The 12,555-nt window shown below is 48.5% G+C and overlaps 3 protein-coding genes across 3 annotated transcripts; 2 read left to right on the forward strand and 1 right to left on the reverse strand.

Moving 5' to 3' along the window:
• Nucleotides 1-523: 523 nt before the first annotated feature.
• Nucleotides 524-2,110, reverse strand: FPRO_05208 (uncharacterized protein; the record flags this gene model as incomplete). Its single annotated transcript, XM_031230800.1, has 1 exon — nucleotides 524-2,110. The coding sequence occupies one exon, from the start codon at nucleotides 2,108-2,110 to the stop codon at nucleotides 524-526; it is 1,587 nt and encodes a 528-aa protein (XP_031080901.1).
• Nucleotides 2,111-8,215: 6,105 nt separating this feature from the next.
• Nucleotides 8,216-8,732, forward strand: FPRO_05209 (uncharacterized protein; the record flags this gene model as incomplete). Its single annotated transcript, XM_031230801.1, has 2 exons — nucleotides 8,216-8,605; nucleotides 8,655-8,732. The coding sequence occupies 2 exons, from the start codon at nucleotides 8,216-8,218 to the stop codon at nucleotides 8,730-8,732; spliced, it is 468 nt and encodes a 155-aa protein (XP_031080902.1).
• Nucleotides 8,733-11,502: 2,770 nt separating this feature from the next.
• On the forward strand, nucleotides 11,503-12,427 carry FPRO_05210 (putative JLP2 DnaJ-Like Protein 2; the record flags this gene model as incomplete). The annotated part of the gene is made up of 5 exons (XM_031230802.1): nucleotides 11,503-11,575; nucleotides 11,639-11,678; nucleotides 11,812-11,915; nucleotides 11,970-12,223; nucleotides 12,281-12,427. 5 exons carry the CDS (start codon nucleotides 11,503-11,505, stop codon nucleotides 12,425-12,427), a joined length of 618 nt encoding a protein of 205 aa, XP_031080903.1.
• Nucleotides 12,428-12,555: the final 128 nt, after the last annotated feature.

The raw sequence follows: 12,555 nt of genomic DNA on the forward strand, positions 1-12,555 counted from the left end.
TTCATTCCCTGTGTTTTTTTTACTGGCGATTTATGCTATCATGGTTTTATGTCATGTCATCAAGACAGTTAGAAATGAAGGAGGTTAGACAGAGAACGGAATGTGTATGAGGCGTCAGGTACTGGATTAGTTTCGGTTTCAAATATCCATTTTATTACTTCAAGTATAAGTTTGTGTCCCATGTGAAGCGAATGAGGTGGTGATAACGTAATCAATTGAAATATAGCAACAAACAAGGAATACGTGGTTTACTTTGTCATCCTATGCTATGGAAGATGCTTGGCCTAACGATCTATGATAGACGATCCGATGTCCACTTCATCATCTTCACCGGAGAGCAGAGTCTTTTATCTTGTTTGCAGCAAAGACAATCACAACTCAAACTCCCGTATGTAAAAGCTTAAAGTAAAACGCTATGCGTCAAATATCACATTTTACACTGCTCAAAAACGCTGATCGCTATGCTCGATGTTTACCATTAATCTCAATCGTGTGTCATCTCCAATAACGAATCGCTATTCTCTCACGATTCATTCTCGTCGTCTTCATTGTCATCCTTTGAAGACTTCTTCCCCTCGGGTATATACTGACAAGCTACAGTAAAGCCCACAGCACAAGGAATCATTATTACCCAGGCCAGATGGCCCCAGAAAATCTGCCCACGTACACCCACGGCATAAATGGCCGTTGCGGCACCTGGTACAATGGCTCTTATACCGCTTGCAAGACTCAGGGCCAGAGCATTCAGTGTACCCAAGAAGTGAGGATCTGGCGCAACGTCGTTGAGAGCCAGCTGCACACCTGTGAAGGCCATGGACACGCCTGGTCCGACGACGGTGACCACCGCACCCAAGATCCAGAATATGACAGTAGTAGCGTGTGTATCAGCGCGGAGGAGCGTATTGAGAATTACGAATCCAACGAAGAACCAGGGGTACGCATATCCACACAGTTTCATGACACCGCGTGTACCTAGATATCGATGAAGTATAGGGAAGGCGATGAGCAACCAGATGGCTTGGCTTGCACCTTGGAGGGCCATATAGATGGAGATCTGGAATGCATTAAAGCCTGTGCCTCCAAGCTCGACAGGTGTGTAAAGAACGACTGGGAGAATGGCTGTGAACACAAAGGCGAGGAACATGGCATGGCTGTAAGCCCAAAGAACGAGGGCCACTTGGCGAGACTTGACGAGTTCCCAAGTTGACATTCGAGGCTGGCCATTCTCTTCATGGTGTGACTTTTTCGGTTCATGAAGTGTCTCTTTGAGAAGGAAAGCGGTTGTGATGCAGCTTGTAGAGCTGATCAGACCAACAACAATACCTTGCAGCGCGTAGGGATAGTCGATGAAGAACTGAACATTTCCAAAAGCCCGAGGAAACTGATGAGCAGGGTCTGCGAGGGCGCCGCCGATGATAGGGCCCAAGAAGATTCCTATGTTTCCACCAAATGCGAACCAGCTGAAGGCCTTTGCCTGTGTCTCAGGGGTGCTGAGTTCAGAGAGCATAGTCCTGATGACAAGACCAGAACCAGAAAATAGGCCCGCTATGCATCGGAAGAGGATCATCTGCCAGATCGTCTTTGACATTCCAAACAACACAGGCCCAGCAGCGGTGCCAAAAAGCGTGATGAGAAGAACAGGTTTCCGGCCAATACGATCAGCGAGCCGACTCCAGCTCAGAAGCACCGTCATCTGGGTAGCCGAGAATAGAGACTCGATAAGGCCGCTATAAAAACCAACATCACTCTTGGGCAGGTTGCCATTCTCCTGGACCATCTGCGCAATGAAGGGAAAGATGGAGAAGAAGGCGATCGGCTCCATGACGCGCGCGTAGCAGAGCAGCAACACCTGGAGTTTTGGGAGCGGTTTGCCCTCCTGCTTCGCGACACCCGTTTCCTCCGCCGTGCCATCGCCAGAGGAAGTCACAGCTCCATAGTCAGCAGGCGACGCGGTGCCGATGAGAGTTGAGGCTTCGGTGTCGGCATCTGGGGCAAGTTGGCCCCCTCCAACGAAACGCGCAAGCAACGGGCCAGCTTCAGGGGCATCCCAATCATCGCGCGAGGCAGAGGTAGAGGTAGGGCTTTGAGACTTGGGTGATTCTGCCGTCATTGTGTCGGGCAATGGGGGGGCGTCTGGGTGTGCTTATATCTCTGGCGAGCTCGCGATTGAGATGGATGGAGGGTGGTATCTCTACGGCAAAGAGCAAGGATCAAGGCGCATTGAAGTTGATGACGATCGTACGACGTCTTGTCTACACGACAGAGGGTCTTGACGCACTCGAAACCGGATGTGATCGCGATTCTGAGAGAGTGAGATTGAGTGTATCATGTTGGCGACAGTTTTTATGGATCTCACCCAAAAGTGCTGACTTGCCTGTTTCGGAAGTCGTGGAGATGTCATCTCACGGAATGGTCACGTGCTCGATGGCAACATCGAGCGAGCTGTAGTGCAGGGTAAGCTGATTTCTGTGACGTCTTCAATTAAAAAAAAGGCTCCATAACGTTCATAACGGCTAAAACGGTCTTTGTTTCAAACCATCTTTATTTGGAAGTGTTATTGATTGAAGATGTTGGTATCAATTACTTACCAAATTAGTAGGCATCTGCTCATGGTACAAGAGCACGACTCGCCAACTGATCTGCAGTGACACAAGACTATCGCTGTCTCAGTTTGATCCACCTATTTTGGTCGATCCAACCACTTTTCTTATCAGCTAATCAGAAAGTCAAGGATGCTCTGAGACGCAACAAATTGTAAAGTGGGATTAGGAACCTTTGATATAGGATTTTATAGGAATAAGCCGTCGCTCAGCACAAAGAGAAGTAAACTGCTCGGCGTCATCGGCTTTCACAAATCAAACATCTCCAGTGCCATGGCCCGCTTGACCGAGGCACAGAATAAGCACTGAATGTTACCCCATGGTGCCATTGGCTCTACAACCAGGAAGATGCCTGCTTCCTGTGGAGGGACTAACCCTCTAGAGAAGCGTCGACTCTAAAAAAGCGTCGAACCTCCAAGTCAGGCTGCTGTTGTGAATCAATGACAGGTGGTGGTTTGGTCAGTCAAAGCCGGCACGTTGGGAAATGTGGACTGCTCAAGATTCGTGAACGCCGATCCTTACGTTTTGAAACCGAGCGGTTTCTTCCGGGCCAACAGATTTCTTCCAATCCCACACCGAACATATCAAAAACGTGGATGGTGGATTGCAGTTGATGAAAAGCATATCTTGGCTGGCCGGTGCGTGGATGAGCCGCCATCTGCGGGTCAGGTTGAATTAAACATCGGTGAACATGTCCATAGACCCGGCTCATCGGCATTTTAGCCAAGCAGAGGCCTCTCCAATCCCCGCAAACAGTATGTATAGGCTAACAGCGCCTCTGCTTTTCCAATGGCCAGTGAATGGAGAGGTAACATTGCGGGTTCTGGATGTATTGAAGCACGGATCGTCGATTCAGCGGTGCTGACAGATACCTCGAGAGTCATATAACAATAGGATCTCGCACAAAAATCAAGTTTTCGTTTCTCAGGTGAGGTGTCTTGGGCTGCTGATCAGATCCATATGAGATGCATATATCATAAATGCAAGTGCCGTAAACAGTTTCTGGCATGACACAAGTTTGAAACCCGGCTATCTGAGATTGCAAAGATCGACGACACTGCTATCTCTTGTCTCATGAACTTTCGCGGTAACAAAGCCCATAGGCAGATCATGTAGCGATGGGCTACCGTTGGTGGGTTGGACTGGCCGGTGAACGTTGGGGATTGATCATTTTCTGAAGTGTGTCAATGGCGGCGACAAACGTACCCTGTTGTAAGGTGAGCGCATAAATGCAAAGAAGTGAAGCAAGGGTCGGTCAAATAGATAGACAAAGCAGGAAGGCCAGTAGCAGCCGCGCATAGGCAGTCGTTTGAACAAACCGCAGCGAAAGTACTATCAGATCTTGGTCGACGAATGCGATGGACACCGTAGTATGTATCGATTCTTTGTCTCAAATGTCTCAATTCGGGTATATCAAGATCCAATAGGAACTGGTCCGTCAGGAGTGCGCATGTGGTTGGGCAAACATCCATCACCTAGCATACATCTTCTGCGAACAAGGAAGTAGTATCCTTGACCAAGACTTGGCGCCTGTGGCGTGCATTTCGACGAGTCGTGTGAAGGGAGACTTGTTTGAATGCCATGAGTCAAGGTGCGTGCTCGTGCATAGTGGCTGCATCTGGCTGCATCTTGTGCGCTGTTTGTTGCAGTTTGTTCGAGGTTGGTTGCAGGAGAGAAAAGATGACTGACTCTAATGTCTGCCTTGGTACCTTAAGATTGCTGAATAAGGTAAAGGCAGAAAACAAGGACGGGAGGTACGGGCAGTGACGGAGAATGGAAAGTGCGGGAAGAGTTTTCCCGGGCAGGGACTACGCAAGCCAAGAAGCAATAGAACCGGCTCATTGTTATTGCGCAGAATCGATCGCTCTCCTCAAGGGTCTTTTTCACGCAATGCAACGCTGGAAGTGGATAACATAGGTAGAGAGTGAGATTTTCAAAATGTTGACAGGCCGGGATTTACAGTGACAACCCGCGTAAGTACATCCGAGAGGTTGCAATGCTCGGATAACAATGATCAAAAGATGACAAGATCCGAGCTGTCAAGAGTCCAAGCGAGCCAGGGTTCACAGCACTATAAGCATGGATCGATGGCTGTGGAGGTGCTGTGTGTACTTGTGAGAGATGATGTCCCGCAAATTCTAGAAGAACAGACTAGGTAGAAAACGTCAAGGGTGCAGGTGCAAGCAGCTAGAGAAAGATATTCATGCATTATGTCCCTTAGTAACGTCTTACGATGCAGGAGTTTGCAGCAGCACTATCACTATTAAAGGACCAATTATGCCACTCCGGTTCCCCGAGCGGTTCCTTGACCCATGATATCTGAAGACTACTGTAGGTATAATGCCTCACAGCGGAGACAGAGAGAGGGCTACGTAATTCAAAGAGCTGTCGAACATGATACTATAGCCTAGGATAATTGTAATATAGACCCGAGAATGAAATCGACAATAACCGACATATCACCAAACTTGGTGATAATGAAATGCTGCTAACACCAAACGGACTAAATAGGCAATGAACCCTTGATCGAGTCTCCAGTAAATTTATGCTCCGGATGCAAATCAGCCCAGCTTAGTCCACCCTAACATAACCCACATTACGGGCTAACTCAAGACCCTTGTCGAATATCAAGCTCCACGCTCCATTTCAACAACACCAAAGGCACTCGACAATACCCAAAGCGTCTTTTATCGTACCGACAAAGTCGTATACAGTCCCATGCCTATCTCGTATGCAAATTGCGATTCGTGGATTATCCAGCGAGTCCGACCATGCCTCGCCTGGACCTTTTGACTTTTTCGAGTCATTTCTTCAACAGGCGGGTACACCAGCCGGTCAAGACAAACCAACAGTTTGAGTTTGACAGGGCTGATGGACACGATCGATTGTTAGTCATGCACGCTTCACTTTTCCAAGATATGGCAGTATCATCCAGTTCCGCCCGCCTCATCTATACCCATCCACGTAGTCGTATCTTGCTTGGAGCAAACAAGCCACTTATTGGGTATAGCATGAAGCACTAATGGTGGCATTTCTTTTGCAGTGCATTCCTGTCCCGGTAAAACATCCGCTCGCGCTGCTGCAGAGAGAGCCAGAGCCATAGAGAGCTGGGGGAGGAGTCAAATCCGGGGCGGTTGAGGGCATATCCTCGCAAGAAATTCCGTGTCTTGCGCAACTAAGTCAGCGTCTATGATTGGACCAAAAAAAGGTCATGTGCTGGATTTTCAGGTTTGTCTCATCGACGTCAAAGCCTGCAGCAAACCAACTAACTTCCTGGGCTGCAGGACACTAACATCGAAAGTGGGGTGATTTGGTGGCTTGTCTTGTTTGGTGCTAAGTAGCGGATCCTGCTGAATATCTCGCCTGCCTGGACTGGTTGGAAGGATTGCAACACAGGAGCCGCAATGGTAACTACCTACCTAGACGACTTGATGACGGAACAAAACATCAAATGTTCCAGTGGAGACATGACAGAGAGCCAAGGCCCTGAAGTGAAAAAAAAAAAAAATTGTGTGTCAGGGATGGCCCCTGTTCTCTGTCCCTTGCTGAAGATCGTTGTCTCACCAACAAAGGGAATTCCCCGCGGACAAACTTTGACGCTAACTAAGGTCACTGAACCTTCTAAATCTTCTACTGAAGCTTCCCTGTAGTTATTCCCGGATGGCACTGCCGGTGCTGTAGATCCTGGTCATAGCTTGATGTTTGCCCCTGAGCCAAACCCGGAAACGCATCTATGCAGTGTCATCATCTTCATCTTTTGAGGTCGGGGAGCGTTCAAGGCTACTGTAGATGCAATACTGTACCAGTCCTTTTGGGGCAAAGTGAAACTACCGCTCGACTGAAGTGCAGGTCCGGTCGGCCGCTCGTTCACTGTAAGTGAAGCCTCGTGGTTCAGCCTCTGCAGGTAGCGTGGTCTTGCCGTCTCTCGTCGCCTTGTTTTTTGATCTGAGTACATAAAGACATGCACAGTTCAAGACAGCCGTTGCTGCTCATTCGCTTGAATCTCAACTGAGGCTATCATTGCTTTTTGTAACCTCGGCAAGAGATGTAGCCGGTATCTGTCACGGTATCAAGATATGGGCAGACGTCACAACCACCAACTGCAAGTCTTCGATCTGTGGAATAAAAGACCCTTCTGAGGATCGAGCCAAACATGTTTCAACCTATTCCGAGTTTCCTTGTCCTGTGGGAGCTTGGCACGTGGCTTGAAGCTCTCGACTGGACCCTAGGATGAAGTACCGTAATATTATGTAGGTGCCAAAGCATCAGGTGCATGTCTGAGATCTCGACCCACTCCAAATCACGCCAAGAGCAATAATGAAGGAGAAGAAGAAGAAGAAGAAGAAGAAGAAAAAGAAATAAAGAAAAGAAACAAAGATCGCCTTGTTTTTGACACGATTACTGACCAGAGCTGGTCTATCCATCCCACGGTCTTGGATCCGCCCTCAGCCACGGCCATAGAGTTCATACAAGTCTCTTGAGGCTCCGAGCTTGGCCACAAATTCGCCACGGCTCTGTAACTACGACGTAGTTCGCCCACATAAACATCCAATGCCAATGCTAGTGCCGTTTGCCGCCAGATTCTACGCCAGCGATACCCTGCGTCTTCTCTTTTTCTGTCCGTTCGGCTTGGATTGGCTGTGAACCCGACAAATCGGGCTGACGTTGTTTCAACTCACAGGCGCCGTTGGAAGTCTCCTTGTTTGTGCTTGACGCCGCCATTTCATGCCACGCTAATCCATGCAGGCAGTCGTCCTAATCCTAGGTACCTACCCCGTAGCACCCTGCACCCTGCACCCTGCACCTTGCAATTGCAAGCACTTAGATATGATAGGCCCGCAGGGATCGTGAGATGAGGTGAGGTCAAGTGCAGGGATCAGACATCGAGTCCTGCTCCTTCAGTGACAATCTGCCCGCATGTTCACTTCACATACAGTACTTTACTTATCGAAAACTGCCGGCCTCCAACATTTCATTGTACTGTAGGTACTCTCTGTACCTTATTACCTGCCCCATTACCGATATTCACGAGTCACACTCACACCTAGGTACCTTGCCTATCTACCTGTCTGTGGCTGGCTGGTCATTGCCTCATTTCCTTTGCCTCGCCTGTTGTTGCCTTCTCTTAATACCACATCACATCCCATCAGCCAACCCTCCTCGATCTTTATACCTTACCTTGCCTCAAACATCCCCCGAGAGAATCAAGCATTGATCTGACGGCATATTCCCGGTACAAGCCTATACTTACATCTGTCGGACAATATCCTACCAGTCGGCGTCTCTTCCGTTATATATGAGTATAAAGCAATAGGCGACAGAAAGTCACAGTGGTACTCTGTTCGCCATCCAAGTATCGTGACCTCACTCCTTCATCACCCTAATTTCACCATACCTGACGCGGAAGTTCCTCTGACAAGCAGGCTGTTGGGCTATCTTGGGCATTGAAACATCGGATGAGCATCTCTGATAGGGATAATTGGTGGCCCTCTACGACACTGCATCACCCAGATATGCTATAAAACCTCTATTGGGTCAGTTTTGAGGCGGCATACTAGTGCCATGTATACGACAACACCAAGAAAATCGTTCAATACTTTGGAGCCAAGAACAATATGACGGCCTTCAGCATTGTTATTCAACCTCCTGCTCGAGCCCAGCTCTCGACGACCCTGTATCCACCCCTTGTTGCGGAGCTAAACTTCAGAGGGGCCGTAACTAGTCAATATTTCTTCGCCATGGCCTTTTTAGTTACGAGAGAAGGGAATATTGTTGAGGGAGGCTTGTCGGGGACCACTTCGGTGAACGGCGTCGATGTCACTACAGCTGGAGCCTCGAGAACAACAATCCATTTCCCGTACACAGATCTTGCTATTCTAGCTGAAGGCGTTTACAAGATCAGAGTCGACGTTTACAAGGTTGCCTTCGACAACCCAGACGGTTGTGATTTTCAAGCGCACGCCAAGAGCAGCCGTGTCACCGTCGTCAACGAAGCGGTGCCGGCTGTAAGTGCCGGTGAGTCACTCAATATCCAAGAAAAGTAACCTCATTCAGCTCACTTATTCTTGTCAAGGATCCGCTGAGCGCAGCATTATCCGGGGTCTCCAGGCTGCTGGGGTCTATATCCATTAATCATAATTACCAACGTCACAAAATACCAAGACGGAAACATCCAAAGCATAATGACAAATACAACAACCGAACTTGCAAGACTGCTGATAGATATCTTGCAGAGGATATCAAGCTGCATCAATCAGAATTCTACCGGTGGTGTCGAGTATCAAGCATGAGTCTGCATGCCAGGTTACAACAGGGCTTGGAGGAACTGCGGCGCGACATCCACGGTGGTTAGTCGGGGAGATTTCACATGTATTATATATATCTTGGTCTTAGAGGGTCAGCGGAACTGACTCATCAACTATTGTGTGTTTACGCCCTCCGCGGAAATTTCAAAAATCATAATAGCTTGGACCCTGCCCGTTGGGATACACTACGTCTCGCTTAGGAGCTCGATGGAACCTCGGCGGCTCAAGAGCTCCGGGCTGCAGATGAGCGTGCATAATCTAGCTTTTGAAGGTTTACGCAAGTGCCGCGATATTGTCACCTTGGCGGAATGGAATGACTGATGCTGTTTGGAGGTTTTGAGTAAACGGAGGGCCCTTCTCCACACCAAAGTTCAGGCTACGCTATTGTTGGGAATGCATTCCAAAAAGCAACGGTCACGACGCCACAGCGTATCGTGGAGCGATAATGCTAACTGATGGAAAAGTGGCTGAGATCGAAACACCAACCCCCAGAGCTCGGAACAGATGCTCGGAGCCAACTAAGACCCCGACGCCAGGGACAAGTGGAAAACGTTATCAGCTCAAATTCTTATGTTTCGGCATCTAGGAAGACGCTACAGATGAGCTGTTTGACCGTGCCAACGTATGTGCGTTCAGGCTGTAAGTATGTACATACATGTAGTAGGCACTGGCTTCACATTGCCCTGCATACGCCAATCAGCAACGTCACAGATCTTGATAGGGTTGGTATAGAATGATTTGATCCGGAAGAAGCCTGTATCTACCTGTGTCCCAACTAAAAGGGCTACACTTGAGGCCCGGGAGAAGAGCATGTTGTCAGTCCCCGGATGTGATGAGGTGAGACATCCGATGCAGCTCAGGCCTGACATGCTTGCCAAGGTCGGTAGAGAGCTCGGACCTCGTTTACCGTCTATGCATGTTTCGACTGACAGCCACTGATGTTTGGCACCTCGAGGCCCGGAGAGGAAACTCCAAGAGAGTTCAACCTCACTTATCTTGCTCATTATATGCTAGGGTTGACATACATACATGAGGATCGCACTCTCCGGTCTTAGCTTGGCAGCCTTGTGGATGGACATATGCCCGAAGCCCGTGTCTATAAACCAGTTATTGGTCAGGTTGCTTGCACTGTTGTTCGGATTGGATTCTTTGTAAGAATGTCATGCAAGTATCTGGCCATTTGTGCAGTATCGTGATCCCTCACACCTATACCCGGAATGTCTCGGCGACTCCCGGTGGATAGAGTGACTGTCAACTTGCAAGGAACTGTATCAAGTTACTCTTACATAACTCCTCGAGTCCGAGATACGAGATCGGACTAAATCTGGGGACCCCGTTCCGATATTGGGGGTCTAATCCATGGGTGGAGTGGAGCACATTGACATCGATCAAAAATGAGAGAAGAAAAAGCAATATACATAAATGATCAATAACCAGCAAGATTCGCGGTGAGACAGAACCAATAAGAGAAGATCACTCAACCGGCGTGACGGCACATTAGGAACGGTGGATCTAAGCACAGGCTAATTAGACAGGGGATACCCCAAGGAAATAAGAAGCTGAGACAGCCGGCCGGTTTTGAACTACCCACGTTGCTTTTGTCTGCATCCACGGCGATCGTTGTGTTGCACAAACAAAGAGTGACTGGGACTGAGAAGACAACGATAGTAGCAAATCGTGATCTTTGGCACGATCTTACATTCTGTAGCTGATCAACACAAAAGAGTTCTCAGCTCTTGACGCCTCACTTCACATACCAATGCCGTGTGACGTTGGGAATGGGATCCTTGTTTTGGGGCTCTGCGGGATGAACAAACCCGGATCAGCTTGTCTAATTCAGCTTACTAGAAGAGCAATAGGGGAAACAAGTGACAGCGGCACCGTACTGCGATAACCGTGAGCTTGACTCGTCATAATTGCATTGTCTGGTCATTGGGCTGTTTACGAGAAAGGGATAAGTGGATATCATCACTTTAATTCTTCTGAATCATGTGGGCTACACCGGCCCGACACAGACCATGACATTGGGAGATCTTCAGATATCTCATTCCAGTTCCTGGTTATAGGCTTTATGCCAGCCGAGGGAGTAGAGCATGATTCAGATGGTCAGTTTGTTAGCCTTGATCTGAGTCGTGAGACAACCTTGGCCAACACTTATTTTGCATCAGCAGCTGTTCAAATTTGACAAGGCCCCTGCACAATAATTAACGTGGTATTTCGGATGCTTAAGAAAGTGAACGGCAGTCAAATGAAAGGAGAAGTTCTTAGTTACAGATGCACAGAAAATAATGTGAAATGGCTGTTCACGATATCGTCGCGATGTCACGTGAATCAAACTCCGGATCCCACTTTGGCAGGAATGAGAGGTACCCTGATGTTATCCTGTAGGGCTGATTTCTCTCTTGTTTTAGGGGGTTCCAGTGAGCACCGAGAACCTTTTCTGTTAGTGCACAAGTAGCCCCACCAAGCGGAAATTTCTCCAAGATCCCCTCATCAGAGCATCGGCTCACCACAAGATCACCAACGGTGACCTATTCAGCCTCTCTATTCCATTTCTTTTGTTCCCGATCTTCTCATCTTACTATAGAGACTCCAAGATGGTCTATTACTTCACCTCCAACGTGGTCGATCCTCCAGGATTCATCTATGTCGGCAAGGACAAGTTCGAGAGTATGCTTATGCCCAATGATAATCACAATGCGCTGTTCCCCACCGGCTGAGACTTGATGCTAGATGAGGACCTGATCAAGTTCGGCTGGGAAGAGGATATCTGGTAGGGTTCTCCATTAAATGTGTGGGCTTATGCTGAGTAACGTATAGGGTGAGATGACCAGGAATAGCTCAATGAGAATAGAGTAAACTGACAATGTTGGGTCTGCGTAGTTCCACGCAGATAAACTCTCCAGTGCTCATATCTATCTGCGCATGCAGGAAGGCCAGACATGGGACGCCCTCCCTGAAGATCTCGTCATGGACCTCGCCCAGTTGACCAAGGCCAATTCGATCGAGGGTACCTTTCCTCCCTGTAATCCCCTTCTACAGCATGTCTGACATCCAACCCAAGGCAACAAGAAAGACAACGTCACAGTCATCTACACACCATGGTCCAACCTAAAGAAAGACGGCAGCATGGAGGTCGGCCAAGTCGGCTTCAAGGACCCCCGCAAAGTAAAGCGCGTCCTGGTCCCCCAGCGCGAGAACCCCATCGTCAACCGTCTCAACAAGACAAAGGTAGAGAAGAAGCCAGACTTCAAGCAGGAGAGAGACGATCGCCTCAAGGAGCTGCGACGCCGTGACCAGGCAGCTTTTCAAGCCAGGGTAAGCAAGCCCCCGTGAATATTGAAACGAGATTGCTGATGTTAAATCTTGTTGTAGAAGAAGGAGGAGGCTCGACAGGCTCAGGAGTGGAAGGAGAAGAAGTGGCAGAAGGACCATGCCTACGATGATATCTTCACAGAGGAAAACATGGCTGGCTCGAGTAACCAGGACCGCGATGAGAACTGGGAGGACGACTTTATGTAAAAGGAGAGAGAGGATATCAGAGCAGCATGATACAATGCATATTCTTGCAATTTTATGCAACTATGGAGATCCAACTTTGGACTACTGACCTTCATTCTCATCATATTCCAACGCTAACAGGGTATTTT

The sequence above is a fragment of the Fusarium proliferatum genome (assembly GCF_900067095.1).
Source record: "Fusarium proliferatum ET1 genome assembly, contig: FPRO_scaffold004, whole genome shotgun sequence".
Lineage (NCBI taxonomy): Eukaryota > Fungi > Ascomycota > Sordariomycetes > Hypocreales > Nectriaceae > Fusarium > Fusarium proliferatum.